A 19,339-nucleotide genomic window follows, 5' to 3' on the forward strand; every position below is an offset into this window, starting at 1 on the left:
TCAGCCAAGTAAAGTTAGAGACTCATTCCTTTTCATTTACACAGTAAAGATGGAATTTGTATAGCAATATGCAAGCTGCTGTTACATCAAAAACACAACTGGAAGATACTTACTAATGGGCAGTCTGTTCTTCAGAACCTTTTTGAACATATCAGACCATTTTAGTGTTTAACTAATGGAAGACACTAGGGACTAAGACACTTAGACATCTGAAAATGTACTGTATTTGCATCTTATGAACAATTACGCTCTAAATTTAATTTCCTAGCTACACATGTTTTTTCTATTTGCAAATTAGAATTTTTGTTTAAAAAATAAAAACCTGTCCAACTTCTCACATTTCACACCCATATTGATCCCAGTGGCCATATTGGTTAGTCTTGATGAAGGCTCAGAGAGAATTTCAAACAATAATACAAAAATACTTAAAAGAATATACCCTTTGAAAACAACCTTTCAATTGGCAACTCAGAAAAAGAGTAGAATTAATTGTGCCAAATGTAGAATACTCTTTAGTTCTACTTTAGTTCTTTATGTGCCATGCAATCCATAATTCATCTAAAGGTCTTTCATCCATCACATTTATCCTGTTTCAGTTTTTCCAAAATGTATCTTGGGCAGGACGCAACCAACCTGCAAGTACTGCCCTCCAGATCCAGCATCATTAGGCCATTATGATTTACAAATGCACTAAACTAACATCATGATCGACAAAGATCTTTCCATATTTCTCAACAGCCTTAGTGTTACAATTATTCCCACCTTCTATAGCCCAGTGAGTAAGTGATGTTGTATAGTATATCAAATTAAAAAAATTAAATTCTCTCTTAGAGAGAAAACTTTTTCAAACCATGGCAAAAAATGTCTTACTCTTATTTCAGAATAAGTGTGTCGGGCTTGTGATTGACCCTCCTATAGTATTTGTTTGTTTAAGACAGATGGGGTTTTCTCTTTTTGTCTTTTTTTGGGTGGGGGTTGAACCCTGTTTTGCTTTACTTTTTCTTTTTTTGTATTTCTATTTTTCCTTTGTTATCTTTGTTTCAAATTAAATGGTTGTATCTGTTACATTATTAGTGTATGTTTAATTGAGTAGAATGCCATCGTAAATTCTGGCTTTTAAAAATAAAATAAAATGCTATAAAACAGATTCCCTATAGAACCTTAATTTCACACTAGAAACTTCAAGAGATTTTATGACTAGAAGGCCCAAATCATGTTTAACCAATTTTGTATTTAAAGGTATTTTCACCTCTGTTTCATTTGCACCAGTTTTTTCAAGCTCCTGAGTGATTCTTCCCCCCGTAGTCTGGTTCATTTATGTAAATGTGAACATGCCATTTGAACTCTGGTACAGAGCAAAACAGCTGGCCTAAAACGCTTTAGGTATGAATGGGATCAGACACATTACTGATCTAACCACAGTAAACACTGTGCACTGGGGCATATTTGTGCATGCTGTTGTAGATAAGCGACACCACTGCCACCAGTAATTAGGGGTTTCATACAATCTATAAAAGTCCTAAAGTAGATGAGGGACCTTTACAATTGCAACAGGCAAGAAACAGCAACTCATACAATGTGTTGCACATTTGAGGCTATTATTTGTAAATAGTAAAAAAAAAGAAGAAGCTGGAAGCCCCAGAGCCCAAGCATCCTTAAGTGCAGAACTGTGACAAGAGTGTTGTCAAAACAAAGTCCCTGAATCCTATAATATAAGTGTATTCTGTGGTGTGGGTGACAGGACTCGAATGGACACACCAGATCGGTTTGGCTCCCCCATGTCTTCAGAATCTTCTATCTCTCTACCAACTTCTTTCATAGCTAGAAAAAGCAAAAGACAACAGAAAAACAACTTTGAATTACTGACTACTGTTATTACAGTGAGCACTTAGGACCGCAATTACTGTATTAGACTTTATAAACGCTTGATTTCACCTTTACCAGGCGTTGAACTTTTATACATCTAGCTGTGTTTAGCAATAGTATATTTTGGGTTTACACATTGTTTAAAAGAAAAAGTTTATTTTAAATTTGAGTTGTACACTGGTCATTTAGCAAAATGTCTAAAAAACACGTCAGGTCAACAGGCTTTATTACTGTCAGTCAAGTAAAGTTGGAGACTCATTCTTTTTCATTTGCACAGTAATTATGGGATTTGTATTGTAAAATGCAAGCTGTTGTAACATCAAAATAACTGGAGGATGTTTCATTATGGGCAGAATGTTCTTCATATTTCCTACAGAACCATAATATTACATTAAAACAAGAGATTTTACAAGTAATAGGCCCAAAATCATGTTAAATGAATTTTGCATTTAAAGCTGTTTTCACATGTATTTCATTTGGATCAGTGTTTCCGAATCCTGGAGTAATTTCCCCCATAGTCCAATTCATTAAGGTAGATGTAAACATGACATTTGAACTCTGGTGTGGACTAAAACAACCAAACCAAAACCCTTTAGGTCTCGACACACTAGCAAATGAACTCTGGAACGGTTTGCATTAGGTATGATGAATGTGATCTGACATGATACTGATCTAACGGCAAAAATACTGTGCATTTAAAGTACAATTTGTGCTGCTGTGGTAGTTAAGCAATGCCATTGCTACCAGTAACAAGTATTCCAGGCTATTTTAAAAAGTCCTAGTATAGATGAGGCATTATTTAAAATTGCAGAAGACAGGAGCAGGTCGTACAATGCCTTGCACACCTGAGATTAATAGTTGTAAATGGTAAAAAAAAAAAGGACACTGCCGGAAGCCCCAGCACCTAAACATCCTGGGGTGCACAATTGTGGAAAGAGTACTGTCAAATGGAAGTCCCTGGATTCTATAATATAAGTGTATTCTGTGGTGTGGGTGACAGGACACGAATGGACACACCAGATCTGTTCGGCTCTCCCAGGTCTTCAGAATCTTCTATCGCTTTACCAACTTCTTTCTCAACTAGAAAAAGCAGAAGACAACAGAAAGATCATTTTGAATGATGAACTTATTGTTATTTCAGGGAGCATATTGGACTGAAATTATTAGCCATTACAAGTATTTGATTGTACCTTCAACAGGAATTTCATGAATCCAGTTATATTTAGGAATGGTATACTTTTCAGGTCATATATTGTTTAAAAGTGTTTATTTTAAATTTAGGTTATAAACTGCATCCTTGGCAAAATATCTAAGAAACATGTCAGGTTAAAGGACTTTGTTAAATCAGCCAAGTAAAGTTTAGGACCCATTCATTTTCATTTACTAAGTAAAGATGGAATTTGTAAAGGACTATGCAAGCTGTTGCAAGATCAAAACCACAATTGGAAGATGAGTGATTGAGGACAGAATATTCTTCATATTTCTAATGGAACTATAATGTTACACTGGAAATTTCATGAGACTATATGCCTAACATTTTACAAATAAAGGAGTTTTCACATGTACTGTAGTTTATTAGGACCAGCTTTTTGCAAACTCCAGAGTAATTTCTCCCATAGTCCGGTTCATTTAGGTAGATGTGAACGTGTCATTTGGGGTCTGGTGTGCACTAAAACAACTAGACAGAGAACCTTTAGATCTCAACACCATACCAAGCAAATCCTGAGGCAGTCTGCATGAAGTATGGATGTGACCTGACTTGTTACTGATCTAACTACAGTTAATACTTTGAGTTAACTGTGTGATTTTACATGATGTGGTAATGACACTATGCCTTTGCTACAAGTAATTAGGTATTTCAGACTATTTGAAAAGTCCTAATATAGCAGTGACATCTTTACAATTGCAGCAACAAGGAGCAGCTTGCAGAATGTTTTTGCACATCTGAGGCTGTTGCATTCTATAAAATGTGTGGTGTGTGTGACAGACATTAATGGACACACCAAACATGCTGGGCTCACCCAAGTCTTCAGAATCTTTTATCTCTTTACCAACTTCTTCCTCAACTAGAAAAAGTAAAAGACAACAGAAAGATCATTTTGAATAATGAACTGATTGTTATTTCAGGGAGCATATTGGACTGAAATTTTTAGCCATTACAAGTATTTGATTGTACCTTCAACAGGAATTTCATGAATCCAGTTATATTTAAGAATGATATACTTTAAGGTCACATATTGCTTAAAAGAGTTTATTTTAAATTTAGGTTATAAACTGCATCCTTAGCAAAATATCTAAGAAACATGTCAGGTTAAAGGACTTTGTTAAATCAGCCAAGTAAAGTTTAGGACCCATTTATTTTCATTTACTAAGTAAAGATGGAATTTGTAAAGGACTATGCAAGCTGTTGCAAGATCAAAACCACAATTGGAAGATGAGTGATTGAGGACAGAATATTCTTCATATCTATAATGCACAGGTGGGCAAAGTCAGTCCTGGAGGGCCGCAGGGGTTGCAGGTTTTTGTTCCAACCCAGTTGCTTAATTAAAAACCAATCCTTGTCAATTATTTAATTTCATGGCTTGTTAATGCTTTAACTCTGCCATGTCAAGTCATTCTAATATCCTAGATTTTTTCCCTTCCTAAGGATATCATCCAAATGATTTGAAGTTTAAAACAGATGAGTTATTCACAGTGCTTCACTTTTTTCTCTTCACTTTCCTTCCAAGTATTTAATTAAAACCCAACAGTGCATGATAAATACACACAGGTGTAAATGGAAACAAGCTAAATGGAGAAATGCTGGTCTCTTTTGTCATTTGCATCTCATTGCTAATAAGGAGAAATTAAAAACCAAGACTACTGCTGTTTAAGGCTAAAATAAGCAATAAGGGCTCAAAATCTTAACGAGCGAGACCACTAAAGTGAAGCAGAAGTGTTACTTGAGCAAGAAGTGCTTCTTATTAAGCAATTGGGTTGAAACAAAAACCTGCAGCCACTGCGGCCCTCCAGGACTTCACCTGCCCACCCCTGTTCTAATGAAACTATTATGTTACACTAGAAATTTCATGAGACTATATGCCTAACATTTTACAAATAAATGAGTTTTCACACATATTGTAGTTTATTAGGACCAGCTTTTGCAAACTCCGGAGAGATTTCTCCCATAGTCTGGTTCATTTAGATAGATGTGAACGTGCCATTTGAGCTCTGGTGTGCACTACAACAACTAGACAGAGAACCTTTAGGTCTCAACATCACAGCAACCAAATCCTGAAGCAGTCTGCATGAAGTATGGATGTGACCTGACATGTTACTGATCTAACTACAGTTAATACTTTGAATTAAGTGTATGATTTTACATGCTGTGGTAATGACACTATGCCTTTGCTACAATTAATTAGGTATTTCAAACTATTTGAAAAGTCCTAATATAGCAGTGACATCTTTACAATTGCAGCAACAAGGAGCAGCTTGCAGAATGTTTTGCACATCTGAGGCTGCTGCATTCTATAAAATGTGTGGTGTGTGTGACAGACATTAATGGACACACCAAAAATGCTGGGCTCACCCAAGTCTTCAGAATCTTTTATCTCTTTACCAACTTCTTCCTCAACTAGAAAAAGTAAAAGACAACAGAAAGATCATTTTGAATGATGAACTGATTGTTATTACAGGGAGCACATTCAACTGAAATGATCACAGCCTTTACAAGCACTTGATTGTACTTTCAGCAGGCACTTAAATTTCATGCATTCAGATATATTTATGAATGATATACTTAATGGTCACATATTGTTTAAAAGAGTTTATTTTAACTTTAGGTTATACCTTGCATACTTAGCAAAATATTTAAGAAACATGCCAGGTCGACAGACTTTGTTAACTCAGCCAAGTAAAGTTTGGGACCCATTTGTTTTCATTTTACTAAGTCAGCCAGTCATTATCCAACCCACTATATCCTAACTACAGGGTCACGGGGGTCTGCTGGAGCCAATCCCAGCCAACACAGGCTGCAAAGCAGGAACAAATCCCCGGGCAGGGCGCTAGCCCACCTCAGGGCACACACACAACAGGGACAATTTAGGATCGCCAATGCACCTAACCTGCATGTCTTTGGACTGTGGGAGGAAACCCACTCAGACACAGGGAGAACATGCAAACTCCACACAGGGAAGCAAACCCAGGTCTCCTTACTGTGAGGCAGCAGCATTACCACTGTGCCACCCTCATTTACTAAGTAAAGATGGAATTTGTAAAGGACTATGCAAGCTTTTGCAAGATCAAAACCACAACTGGAAAATGATTGATTGTGGGCAGAATATTCTTCTAATGGAAACATTAATGTTGCACAAGAAATTTCATGAGACCATTAGCCTAAAATTTTACAAATAAAAGAGTTTTCACACATACTGTAGTTTATAAGGATCAGCTTTTTCAAACTCTGGAGAGATGTCCCCCATAGTCTGGTTCATTTAGATAGATGTGAATGTGCCATTTGAGCTCTGGTGTGCACTAAAACAACTAGACAGAGACCCTTTAGGTCTCAACACCGTGCCAAGCGAACCTTGAAGCAGTCTGCATAAAATATGGATGTGACCTGACATGCTACTGATCTAACTACAGTTAATACTTGGAGTTAAGGACACCATTTTCCATGCTGTGATAGTGACACTATGCCTTTGCTGTAAGTAATTAAGTATTTCAGACTATTTAAAAAGTCCTAATATATCAGTGACATCTTTACAATTGCAGCAACAAGAAGCAGCTGGCAGAATGTTTTTGCACATCTGAGGCTGCCACTTGTACATAGTAAAAAAAGAAGAAGAAGCTGGAAGCCCTAGCACCTAAGCATCTTTGAGTTCATAATGGTGACAAGACTGTTGTCAAAAGGAAGTCACTGCATTCTATAAGTGTGGTGTGTGTGACAGAAACGAATGGACACACCAAACATGTTGGGCTCACCCAAGTCTTCAGAATCTTCTCTCTCTTTAGGAACTACTTTCCCAACTAGAAAAAGCAAAAGACAACAGAAAGATCATTTTGAAATCTCAACTTACTGCTATTACAGTAAGTACACAGGACAGAAATGGTTAGCTTTTACAAACACTTGATAAATACTGTGCATTATAGGTAGAGTTTGGGCATGCTGTAGTAGTTATGCTGCGCTGTTGCTGCTGGTAATCTCAACATAAAAACATCACACATGCAAACAATTGTAACATGATTGATATAAAACAACTGGCACAAATACCAGTCAATCAGAACAAGAGCAACATCTGATTCAGGCTCAGAGCTTCTCAACCTCTCTAGCGATCAGAGAGCAGATGGCCACAATGAAAAAGAAATGTTTCATTTCACTTGTGATTGTGTAAATCAAACCAGATACATACAGTAGATGGTAAGAAACGAATAGTGCCCTGTGCATCTGGGGATCAAACCCCCTAATCTTACACTGCAAGGGTGATGTGTGCAGGTGGAGCCTCCTCTCAATGTGATCACTCGTCAGGCACGATGTGGACAGGAGAGGCACATTCATTTTAATACTGTGTAGTAAATGTTAATGAAACATTCCAAAAGTAACATTATTACCAAATAATTACAGGCCTAAAAGACAGTAGACATGTGATTTTAGATGACCTAAATAGAGGTTATGTTCATATAATATACTGGAGAGTAAATGTAAATATCATATGGTGAAATGAAATTCACCTGATACGTTTATCATCTACATGAAATTGAATTACATCACTGTGCTCCCTCAGCTGAGCTTACCTTATTCTCTAGAGTTGGCCTGATGAAATCTGTCCTTTCTGTAGCATACAAATTATCACCCAAGTTTCAGGTACTCTTCTAGTTATCAGATAACAGGCACTCTGTTCACTGACTTGTGTTTAACAAATAAACCACTTAACACATAATTATTGCTCATACAATAGTGACTCTCCGTGATGATTTTTCCTAGTAATCTATTGTTTCTTCCCTTTGAAAGAAGTCCACAACATGCCATATTGTTACTTCTAGTTGACATGAAAGTTTGCTGTGTGAAATGCAACTGATCTAATTTTAGACTGAAGCAAAGCAACTAAACAGCTTCTAATTCGTCCCAAACCAAATGGACTATGAAAGTAAAAATGCCTTAAGACTACATCACACTGATAATCAGCTAGAACGAAGGGCTGTGTATCATTCTGTACAACAGGTCTTAAGCCCTGATGGTTACACCAGCCTCAAATGGAGCACTTCCATACTCTCAAATGACCTATTACATGCAAAAAATAATGCTTTATTTCATAACAAACATGAGTTAAAGATGAAAGAAGTTCAAGGTACATATAGTGTAATTTATCCATGGAAATTTCATGCTGCCAAGAGAATGATGCTTTTTTAGGAGAGGACCATGACCTTAGATTTGGCGGTAAGAATTTGTATTCCAACAACATTTCAGACAGCTGCAAAGTGAAAGGGATCACAGTTTAGTGCAACACTGAGATCCTCAAAGCCAATACTCTTTAAACCTTGGCTGCACCTTGGCATACTACCCATGAACATCATAAATAGCTGACAAAACAAAGTATATTATTTCCAAGTATATGGACACTAGTCTCATGCCACAAATACAGGGACCACATGGAATACAGCAGAGGCTCTGGGATGCTACAGTGTTGCAGCTCCCTCCTCAATATGCCACAAGGTACTCCACCTTCTCCTAGTCCGAACAGCTCATTAACAGAGGACTGGTAACTGCCCAGGATTCCTCAAATATCTGTGCTGTGAAAAAGAGTTGGTTGGTTGTTTCACAGTCAGGGCAGAATCTAAATTGTTTTCCTATTGGATAAGGAAGGCTAGGCTCTGAGGCTAAGGATCTGCACTGGCAATCGGAAGGTTGCCGGTCCGAATCCCGTAAATGCCAAAAGGGACTCTGCTCTGTTGGGCCCTTGAGCAAGACCCTTAACCTGCAATTGCTGAGCGCTTTGAGTAGTGAGAAAAGTGCTATATAAATGCAAATAATTATTATTATTATTAATTAAGAGCTTCAACAAGAGGATGAGGTGTCTGCTCCAGTACCCTGACATTGGCTTTCCCAATGAGGCAAAGAAGTGTGATACAGAGACAACTGTCATGCATCTTTTTGTCTATCTTTTCAACTCTGACAGTTTCAAGGCACTGTCTCTGCCTTCCATACAATATTGAAGAGACTCATTAACCAAGACGCCACCTCAAATTCCAGCACATCAAGAGCTCATGAAGCCCTGCACAGTTCCTACTGGTAAGTAAGTGTGGCCCTTGGCAAATACAATAAACATAATTTTGCTTTAAAATTATTACCAACAAAAATAACAGTAATAAGTCAGCAGCTATAGAAAATAATTTGGTCATATTGCAGAATAAACATTTGAAGAAGTGGTCTCCTTGTTTCATTTTCTTACAGGTGTGTGGTTAACTGGCTTTTGGTGGCTGAGTGATTAAAAGCATAGCATAGCAATGGGTCTGGCAATAGGCTAAGCAATCTCAAAGTACTGTATATTAACTAGATTAACTTTTCTGTGAAATTGTATTTTTATATTCCATATCATATAATTAGCTGGGTATGAATATGTAAATTTATCATGATATTTTGTTTAAAAATAATTACAAATAATTTAACAACTATTAATAAAACTCACTTTAAAGTAAAGCAAATTAGAAAATACCTCTAACTTTAGTCAGCAACAATGAAGCTACAGTATTTTATAAGCAATAATCATATACTCTTATACACTACATTTTATCTTCACCAAAATATTATTCATATGAAAGCTCATTGCAAAAATTTTTAAAGTAAATTAAGAATATAGTTCTACTAAAGAATATATGATAAGATAATAATAATAATATGATAAGAATGCATACATTCATCTTAATATGAATTCAATTAAATATATTTGCTGATTTTACCATCCCTGCGCAACACTTCTGCATTTATTTCTGTATATTAAGAATGTCGGCTTAATAAATAAACCCTGGGATGACACCTAAAATCAGAATTTAAGAACCAGATAGCATATAGCAGCTACATTCAAGCAGAGTAGGCAGATGCACAATATGACATATTTTTCAGCACTCCTACCTAACTATGAGTCACTGTTCAAGTGGACTGCAGTTAATTCTCATCTTTGGATGTTATTTCTAGACAAGAGTAGGCAGCTGTAGTATTCAATAAAGATCTTACACTATTCTGTATTTCTACAATTTGATTTGTTATATAAAAAAGAGTGCAAAATGGAGTGCAGTTTTATAAACTACAAATATACAGACAACCTTTTTTTGAATCTGATTTGAACATACTGTGCATGTGACCCACCACACAAGATGAACAGGCTACCTCAAATGGTGCTACTCCCTATCTGTCCTTGCCATGTACAGAAGAGTGAGCTCAGTGACCTTCTGCAGGTGCTTCGTTATCTGCCAATAATCTTATTCTTTAAATGGCTCATGACAATAGATGGTGACAGGGGTTTACCAGTAAATGAAGAGCCTTGGTCAATAATTTACTTCTAGCTTTACTAACATCATTTGAAACAAGAACTCATCCCTACCCTCAACACTTGCAGAGAGCTCATTCTCATCCCTAATGCATTTCAGTTTGCTCTGAACCAATTCAGTACATACAAATCATCACTATTAAATTAATAATCTCTGCAAAAACACATTTATCAGAATCCCAGACTGGCTACTCTTAAAGTGTTCTTTTTATGGAAAATCTCTAACCCTAACCCTACCTACCGCAACATTTCTATACACCACCCACACCCAAACCCTAATCTTAAAAAATCTTATCACTGGACTAACTTTCCAAATTTAAACACAACCCTCATTGGTTTAATAGGGATAGAAAACTAGCTGAGAGAGTCTAGCTTGCAAAAAACACACACACACTTGCTATACAGGCTACACATGATGCTTTAGATATCAATATAAGGGTTAAGTCCTACTCCAGTGTTCCATGGTCTGGGAAGAAACCACATTGCTGTTCCTGGATCTGATATTGGAATATTGGAGTACCTTTTCCAGCAGCCAGACACAGGCTTTCAAGAAATGTATCTCTTGGCAACTGGTAACCCCCATTCCTCTCTGTAGAAGCTATAAGTACTGTCCCTGCATTCAATGCTATAATGAAAAGGTGTGTAAACCATAACACGCCTGCAGCCTTGCCAGTGTGGTGCTTTGTAACTACCACCAAAACTTACTGTGGCGACAGCATGAGTGACATCCCACCCTCTCTTCCTCTGTTATCAAGTGGTTTACAAGATCCTCCTTAATGTTGCTTGAAGGTCATTCTTTGTGGCTTCAAATCCCTCCTAAATACAGGCATTTTATTCATTCTCTATCAAAAATATTGCCTTCTTGATGTACCTTTTAAGCAAATCCAGAGACTTGTCTGCTAACATTGCACAGAAGGTTAAGTCACTGTTGCCGGCAATAGTAATGTGGGAGTGGGTACACATGGTGCTAATGCTCTTAATATGTCATTTTACTATCCACAGTAAAACAGTAAATAATACCAATGATTTCCAGTTCCATCTGTAGATGGAGGTGACATGAAGTTTCCATGAGTTGTCTTTTTTTATATATAATGGCCTTGTTTCTGTTAACACTTACAGTAAGATTAGAATTTAGGTTACAGGGCTTGGCCAGACATGTGGATTAAATAAATGTTATGTCTAGGATTGCTAGAATGAGTAGAAAGTGAAGCAACCATACTTTGCTGTGTATGAGTTGCACTACACAAAATAAAATGTTTAGTTAATTTGTACTTCCTTTCTATTGCTCAGCAGTTTTCCTTCACTGCAGGCCACTTGGCTTTTTCTTTCTCAGAAAAGGTTTCTTTATTTCCATCCTCTACTTGGGTCTTAGTTTAGGGAAAAAGATCAGCCAGAGTGGTATTGTAGGTTCCTGTTAATTTTTCAGTGTTTCGGGTGCTTTAACACTATTCTCCTGAATTCTCTTAGCTATTCTTCTTTGTGCTTCTCCCAATGTACAGGGCTCACTTTAGAATAATTTGCTTTAACTACTCAGTTTTAAGGATCATGTCAACTGGCAAAAACAATCTATTTTTTCAATAATTTCTAACACTATGTGATATTATTGTTAATAAAATGGTAGTACGCCAAACTGAATGCAAAATCTTTCGTCCCAATTATGTGTGATCCAATGTGCTAGGCATTAAATGGCCTGTGTAATATTATCTTAACAGCTAACTGTCTGGTCCTCCCTGTCTGAGGACAGATAGCAGCCTGGTATCTCTGCAATGCCGCAGTATTCAGCTACCCAAGGGAGAAACATTCTCAGCTGTTCCCAGCTGCCTATAGTTGGTATTTATAGACAACTGGTGTATCTAGCTAAATTTCTGTCAGATCCAATTTCAGGAAGATCTTCTAAACTTCAGTAGGTAGTTGAATGTTTATCTTTCACAAAAACGTTTCTGCAAATCTTTTCATGTAATTTACTTTTACATGGAATCACACCAACTCCTTTGTAGAAAATCAAAGGCACCAAATATACTGGAAGTGCCATTCAACATTAAGGCTTTCTAATCTGCAATATTGTTTTATAAATCAAGTAATATAATTGGCAATGAAAAGCAACATTTTTTAATTTGATAGAAGGATTTACAAATAGTTTTAATTTGTTATACAGCATTGAGTATAACAATGATACATTTTCTTTAAGAACAGTAATTAAACGTAATGTGTCTTTTTTATCATCTTAATTTATTTGATATTTCTTCATTTAAAGATGCATATGTGACATCGTTTATTAAACATCTACAAGGCCAGTAAGGAGGAACATCGACAGTAAGTCGAACAAAAGATGCCAGGCTCAATGAACAAAAGCCCCACATCCTTGGTGTACAGGAATGGAGTCTGAAGGTCGATAATGCTTTATGGTGGCAGCTTCAATGTATGTTGTTTATAGATTTGTGTGAGTTGCACTACAAGGTTGAGGGTGTAGGATTGGGCGAAATGAAATGAACATTCATATGCAGCCCATGAAAACATGGACCTCCAGAAAGAAAGGGCTTAGAGATCAATTATGTATGGATAACATCTTCTAGAAGATCGGGGTATGCATTACACTCCTGCCGCACACATTTTCAAGGCAGAAACACGAGAGGAACAATGCAGATTTATCTAATCATATGTGTCCTTGCAAGTGTGATGTCTTTCCATTTGCAACTTATCACATGCTATTTTGTTGAATAATATTAATAAGAAATAGATAATATTTGATTTTTTAATGTACTACTTGAGGATAGTTTAAAGTCATTAGTTTTAAAACAAAACTGGTGTTGGTCCCCTACAAACCTTCCTGGAATATCAAAGACTATAAAGGCTATTCCAGGTAGCATATAAACCACACTCAAAGAAGCTTCAAATTAACTTGCAGCAACTCTTATTGTATATATTGTGGCAATATACCTTTTAATGCAGTAGTTGGGAACAGATTTATGGCTTTTATTAATGACACACACCGTAATGAATGCCTTGATACAACAAACCAGAACAACCACCTTTAAAGATTATACGGATGTTAATATTTTATCAAGGTTAAGGTCAGTTCTGCTATAGCTAACTACATATCAAACCACAAGTGGACCAGGATATGACATTTCTCAACAGGTCTTTGGAAAATTAACAAAGATCACACATTTTGCAAGCAGAACTGTTGTAAAAGCAAGCATTGTGGAAATCTTTTAGCTCTGGGGCAGCTCAAATACTATAAATGACAAAAATGCTGACATGTAATGTACTGACATATTAATAGTTAAATAACAATGTGAAATAAACTGCTTCTTTGCAACCTTCCTACTTGGGGGTGTTCTTCCACACATGTGAAAAGGATTCTGCTGTTTTTGTAAGGTTCTTTATTCCTTGGCTGTTTGATTTTCATAAATTCTATACAATCTGTTTGACCCATGTTCTCCAAACATATTATTGGAGTAAATAATATGCTTTGACTAATGTGACATTAAATTTGGCCAGTGAAACCATATTGTCATAGATTTGAGAGGGAATCCATTATATTTTCTTTTATGTCTCTCCAAAATATTTTGTTTGATTTCTGAGATTTGTTTTCCAGTACAATGTTGTGTGTACAAAGCAACCTGGAACAGAGTAGCTGTCTGTCAAACAGCATATTTACATTCAAACAAGACCAATTGAGTGTCAGAAATGTAACTAATCTACACGTTCACACAGATGTGGGTAGAACTCCACAGAGATAATAACCGGTCTGAGATTTGAGCTGTGAGTAAGCAGTATTAACAACTGCACTACCATAAAATCCATCCACTTTCAATGTGGCCAATTTGTTTTTACATGTGTCGCCAGAAAAAAAGGTTTTTCCTGAAGCTAGAAACCACTTTTCTATGAAAAGAAATGTGGGAATCTGAAACAGACTACTGAGATATGTAATTGAAGCAGAAACCTTGACAACCTTTAAGAAGTATCTGGATGAGATTTTGAATTACCTTAGTTATTAGCTAAACAAGTAAACCTGATGATCTAAATGGTTTCCTCTCATTTGTCAAATTTCTTATGTTCTTATGTCATTTACACTGTAGCCATATAAAAGTAATACATCAAGAAAAACACATTTAAATAAGCTTCTAAAACGTAACACAAAACAAATTTTAAATCAAATTACCATATGCTAAAACAAGCCAAAGATCAACAGTTTTACACAGTATACTAATATTTTAAGTATGAATTTGAAATTTCAGCCTTTGGAAAATGTAAGCAAGCTTGTCTTCTTAGCCGTACAAGGAACCTGCCTGACACTGCACATTCAACTGGATCAATGTTATGCTCTGATCATCATGTTAAATATAAGGAATCTGTGGTGCAAATGGCCTGTTTTGTTAATTTTTTAAACTTTTACTATGCTGTGTGGTGGAAGGCAATGTGGTGTAGTGATTAAGGCTTTGCATTTCAAACCTTCAGGTTGTGGGTTCAGACCTGACTACTGACAACCTCTGATCATAAGGAAGTCACTTGAGCTGCCTGCGCTCTAAATGGAAAACCAAAAAGAAACATTACCATTTGTATCATAAATGTTAAAGCCACCTTGGATAAACACATCAACCAAAAAAGTAAATGCTGTGTTGAAGGAGTTTTGCAAATCAATGATATTTCATAAATTATTAAAATAAGCTGTTCAGTGCATCATACAACTTCTAAAATGAGTATCTGTGATGCATTCAGTTTTTTTAAGTTTGTATATGCAAGAATTTACTTTCACTAATTCAAGTGTTCATATTTTATATTGTCAAGAATATCAAGCATTGATGCTTCATGTGAAAAGTGTTACATGAGGGCTAAATATATTAGTACCTTTATGAGCTTGTGAAATGAATTTCATGTAACATAATCACAACTGATTTGGCTGGAACTTGTCTGGTGTGTTTTTTAAATGGTTAGACTGGTATGTTTATTTTCACTCTTTGAATAAATGAAGCTACTCAAAAACACCTGAATTGTAAATCACATCCTCGAGAACACTCATGGAAATTATGGAATGTCAGACACATGCAGTCCAGGGATCACCTTGGGAATCTAAATGCAACAGTATGATGGGAAAGAATTGTGCAGTACTGGAGCTAATGGCACTTCTCTTCACTCTCCAAGAACAGATAAAGGAAGTGAGGAGGAACCGTAACATCACTTACACCACCTCATCAAGAGTTCTGTCTCTTCTGCTTCAGCTGGTACTTAAGACCCTCACACACTGGAAGTTGCCATTCATTAAACAACCAGCATCCAGGCACAATGCATCTATATCTTTAGAAGCATGTTTGTTAGGCTGGGAAATCGGCTAATCTGAAAACACACTATTTTTGTTTGTTTTCATTTGTTCCAATCACATGATTAAGTGGTGCTCTGCCATAAATCTCCACCATTTCATCTTTCTTCTCTTGTTGTATCTTTACAGGAAAATACACTCATTCATTAACTTATCAATGAGAATAAGAGACAGAAATTTTGAGTCTGAGTGTGACAGAATACCACGTTCACTTACTTATTTATTTATAATTATTTTAGCAAAACATCTCACTAGTATCTATTTTTATTTATATATACAGTACAGTGCAAAGGTCTTAGGTCACCCAAGAAAATTATTTTTAATGCTAGTTATCTGGGCACTTAGTTTTTGCTCTTGGAAACACTACATAATAGTAGAATATTAACAAGAATTTCTTGTATCAATGTTTGTGTGGCCTTTCTTAGAGGGCAAGATTGTAGTAATGCACTTTGGTACACTACACTATAATTTTCCACACAATGGTGTCAGAAGAAAAAAGGAGCATTTTCGGCAGGGATTGAGTATTTTTCTCGAAGGTGCAAGGAGGAGACGATTAGACAGTTGTTAGGTCCATCCAGTCCTCTAATAAATCTAAGAGTGGGTCTATAGAGGAAATGCCAGAGGTGACAACTACTCCTGGCTGTCAGTATCAGCATAACCCAGAGGGGGAACATGTGTCACCATGTTCATATTTCATGTCTCTTTTGTTGATTTTTGATTTGTTAATTTATGTAATAAATGTTCATTCTTTATTCTTGGTTTTGACTATGTTTCTATGCAGCCTATATTTTTGGGAGAGGATCTCAAGAGGGCGGCACGGTGCTGCCTCGCAGTTAGGGTTCGCTTCCTGGGTCCTCCCTGCGTGGAGTTTGCATGTTCTCCCCATGTCTGCATGGGTTTCCTTTGGGTGCTCCACTTTCCTCCCACAGTCCAAAGACATGCAGGTTAAGTGCATTGGCAATTCTAAATTGTCCCCAGTGTGTGCTTGGTGTGAGGGTGTGTGTGCGTGTGCCCTGCGGTGGGCTGGCACCCTGCCCAGGGTTTTCTTTCATGCCTTACGCCCTGTGTTGACTGGGATTGGCTCCAGCAGACCCCCGTGACCCTGTAGTTAGGATATAACGTGTTGGATAATAAATGGATGGATCTCAAGAGATTGGCCTACCTACTAATCACAAACCAGGAACTGCCCTCAGCACTATAAATTGTAGGGCCTTTCATAATTCCTAGTGGCTCATTTCAAATAAGCTAGGGAGGGGAGAGTTTACTTGTGCTTTGCTTTGTTTTGTACTTATTATGATTTCATAAATTTTTGAACCTGTGCTCTATTTATGACTTTGCCTTGGGATCCTAAGTTGGGACTGTGTTTGCTGTGGATTGCCTTGCCTTCTCAGGCAATTTCTTTTGTACTCTAAGGAGCTTCTCCTGCTACAGAGCATAAATATTTTATTTTCTAAAGATTTTTCAAGGCCCCTTTTGTTTCTAGTTGGGATTTTGACGGTAACCCATTTCCCCCAAGAGGACAATTTAAGGAAGTATTTATGGGACTTACGTGCTTTTGAGACCCCCAGATTACGACATCATGTTGTTCCTTTGAATAGACCAGCAAAAGAGGATCTGGTGTGGAAACCTGGCTTTTAACTGTAAAGGATGACCCAGGGGTGCATGGATACTAGGGGCTACTAGAGGGAATTCTAGACTGGTGACTATGGAGCAAATGTAGGCCAATGTCTAACCCTTGACATAAACATGGGAAGGCATTTAAAGCTGCTTTACTAATGGTGTTTCAATGTGTACAGACCAAAGAGGTAAGATGAGGATGAGCACACAACTGGAGTAAAAGAGACAGAGAGAGAGAAAGCAAGATAGTATTATAATAGGTGAGTTCACTAGAACAGTTGTAACATTGGTGGATAGACAGTGTCACACATTAACATTATGAGACTGCGTTGGAGGCACACAAAGAACGTAAAATGGGGGACCTCACTTCCAACATGCTTCAGAAGTCCTGCCTCTTCCGGTCCCAAAAATATAAAGGAACAGAACCAACTGGAAGTCAGCGTTCATCATCGACCTGCATCTGTCAGAGGCACATTAGCCTGCAGAAGCCTCTACTGGAATCCTTAACACTAAACTGTTTTCTCTGACCTCTTTTCGTTTGTGCTATTAAACAGGGTTCTTGGAAAAGACCCCAAACCTTTTACTTTGTATTGTCTATTATTCTCATAACAGACAAGGATAAATAATACCTGTATAGTTATGCCCATAGAGGCTACAGGTTATTTATTGGTTTGTTATTGAAATGAAATCACTATTTTTGTATATCTTGGCCTCACACCACATTTAAAAGAACTTGTCAAGTGCTACATTGGCTTTGTGTAAAATGTTGGCATTGGCTTGTAAATTATTTGAGATAAAAGATCTGCATTTATTCTGGTTAGTTTCAGATTACTTATCTATATGTCACTTATGATACGCTTCATTTCCGCTTCTTTGCACTACTTCTAGGAAGTGACTCACCAATAGCACAAAGTATCGATATTAAAGATATACAGTATGCATTCCATTGACTAATAAAATAAAACAGCAGCACCACCAAAAGGTAACAACCTTAAACATAAGTTTCCTTGTCTGTTTTGGGAATAAAAGATAAGTAAATATATTTATAAAAATACACTATATTTTAAGAAAAGGTGGCATGGCGCCAAAGTTAACATTGCGTCATAGCTCCAAGGACGTGAGTTTGATTTTCCAGCAACTCCAATTTCTTCCATTCTGACAATGCAAGGAAGAGTATTTTGGGTTTGCCAATTAGAATTACTGCAATAGTGGAACAATATGATATGGTAAAAAAGCACACATGGTTTAAGCACATCTTATATGCCTTGTTTATGTCTACTAAATGATTGTGGGAATCCGAAATTTGAAAATGGGACATATCCTCTTCATGACCTTTGACCCTTTTAGAAATAAAATTCATCTTAAAGAAAAAAACACACAAGTTATGATCACATAAGGCCACAAAACAAACTTTAAAATCCTTGGCAGAGGATAACCTTCAAAATGCAGTGCTGAATCATTTCTGGCATCAGGAGTAAAAAGAATCATTAATGTAATTTTAAACTATTAGCAAAAAACTGTAAAATGCCATTTGCCATAACATTCATTGAGAAGAATTACAAGCCGCACAAACTCCACATTGCAATTTTTCTTTTGCTTTGCAAAGATCACTTCCAGATGAAACAAACATAGAAAATGGAACATTCTTCAATAAAACAAGGCTGATACTGTATGTGAAAATGCATGGAAACTCATCCAGTGTTTCAGATGATTACTGAGCTCTTAACAGGATACTTAAGGCACAAGGTGGATACTGAATTAAACTTAAAGGCTCCTTTAAAAAAATCGCGTTTTGACTTCCTTCATTTAAAACATTACTGAATAATATCTTTTACCGACACAATTTCATTTTCAAATGTTGATGACATATACAAAATTTACACATAGCAGCAGGTTTTAAAAAGGTGTATATAGATACATAAAGGACTTTAAAGAGGTTAATGTGGGCATGAAACATTCTTTTACAGATACAAAACAATAATATATAAAAATATAAGAAAGAAAAACTACA

General features: G+C 36.6%; 1 protein-coding gene across 6 annotated transcripts in view; it reads right to left on the bottom strand.

Moving 5' to 3' along the window:
- iqck (IQ motif containing K) overlaps window positions 1-19,339 on the bottom strand; it is a 97,023-nt gene that overhangs the window by 11,378 nt on the left and 66,306 nt on the right. For 2 of the 6 annotated variants that reach the window (XM_039773797.1, XM_039773796.1), the window contains exons 8-12: window positions 6,832-6,876; window positions 5,438-5,482; window positions 3,888-3,932; window positions 2,884-2,946; window positions 1,759-1,821 (exon numbers count right to left, since the gene is read on the bottom strand). In XM_039773797.1, coding sequence (XP_039629731.1) covers window positions 1,759-1,821; window positions 2,884-2,946; window positions 3,888-3,932; window positions 5,438-5,482; window positions 6,832-6,876 — 261 coding nt within the window. The remainder of the gene's footprint in view (window positions 1-1,758; window positions 1,822-2,883; window positions 2,947-3,887; window positions 3,933-5,437; window positions 5,483-6,831; window positions 6,877-19,339) is intronic. The other 4 variants (XM_039773798.1, XM_039773801.1, XM_039773799.1 and 1 more) reach the window with 4 other exon arrangements.

This window comes from Polypterus senegalus, chromosome 13, assembly GCF_016835505.1.
Source record: "Polypterus senegalus isolate Bchr_013 chromosome 13, ASM1683550v1, whole genome shotgun sequence".
NCBI classification, from domain to species: Eukaryota; Metazoa; Chordata; class Cladistia; order Polypteriformes; family Polypteridae; genus Polypterus; species Polypterus senegalus.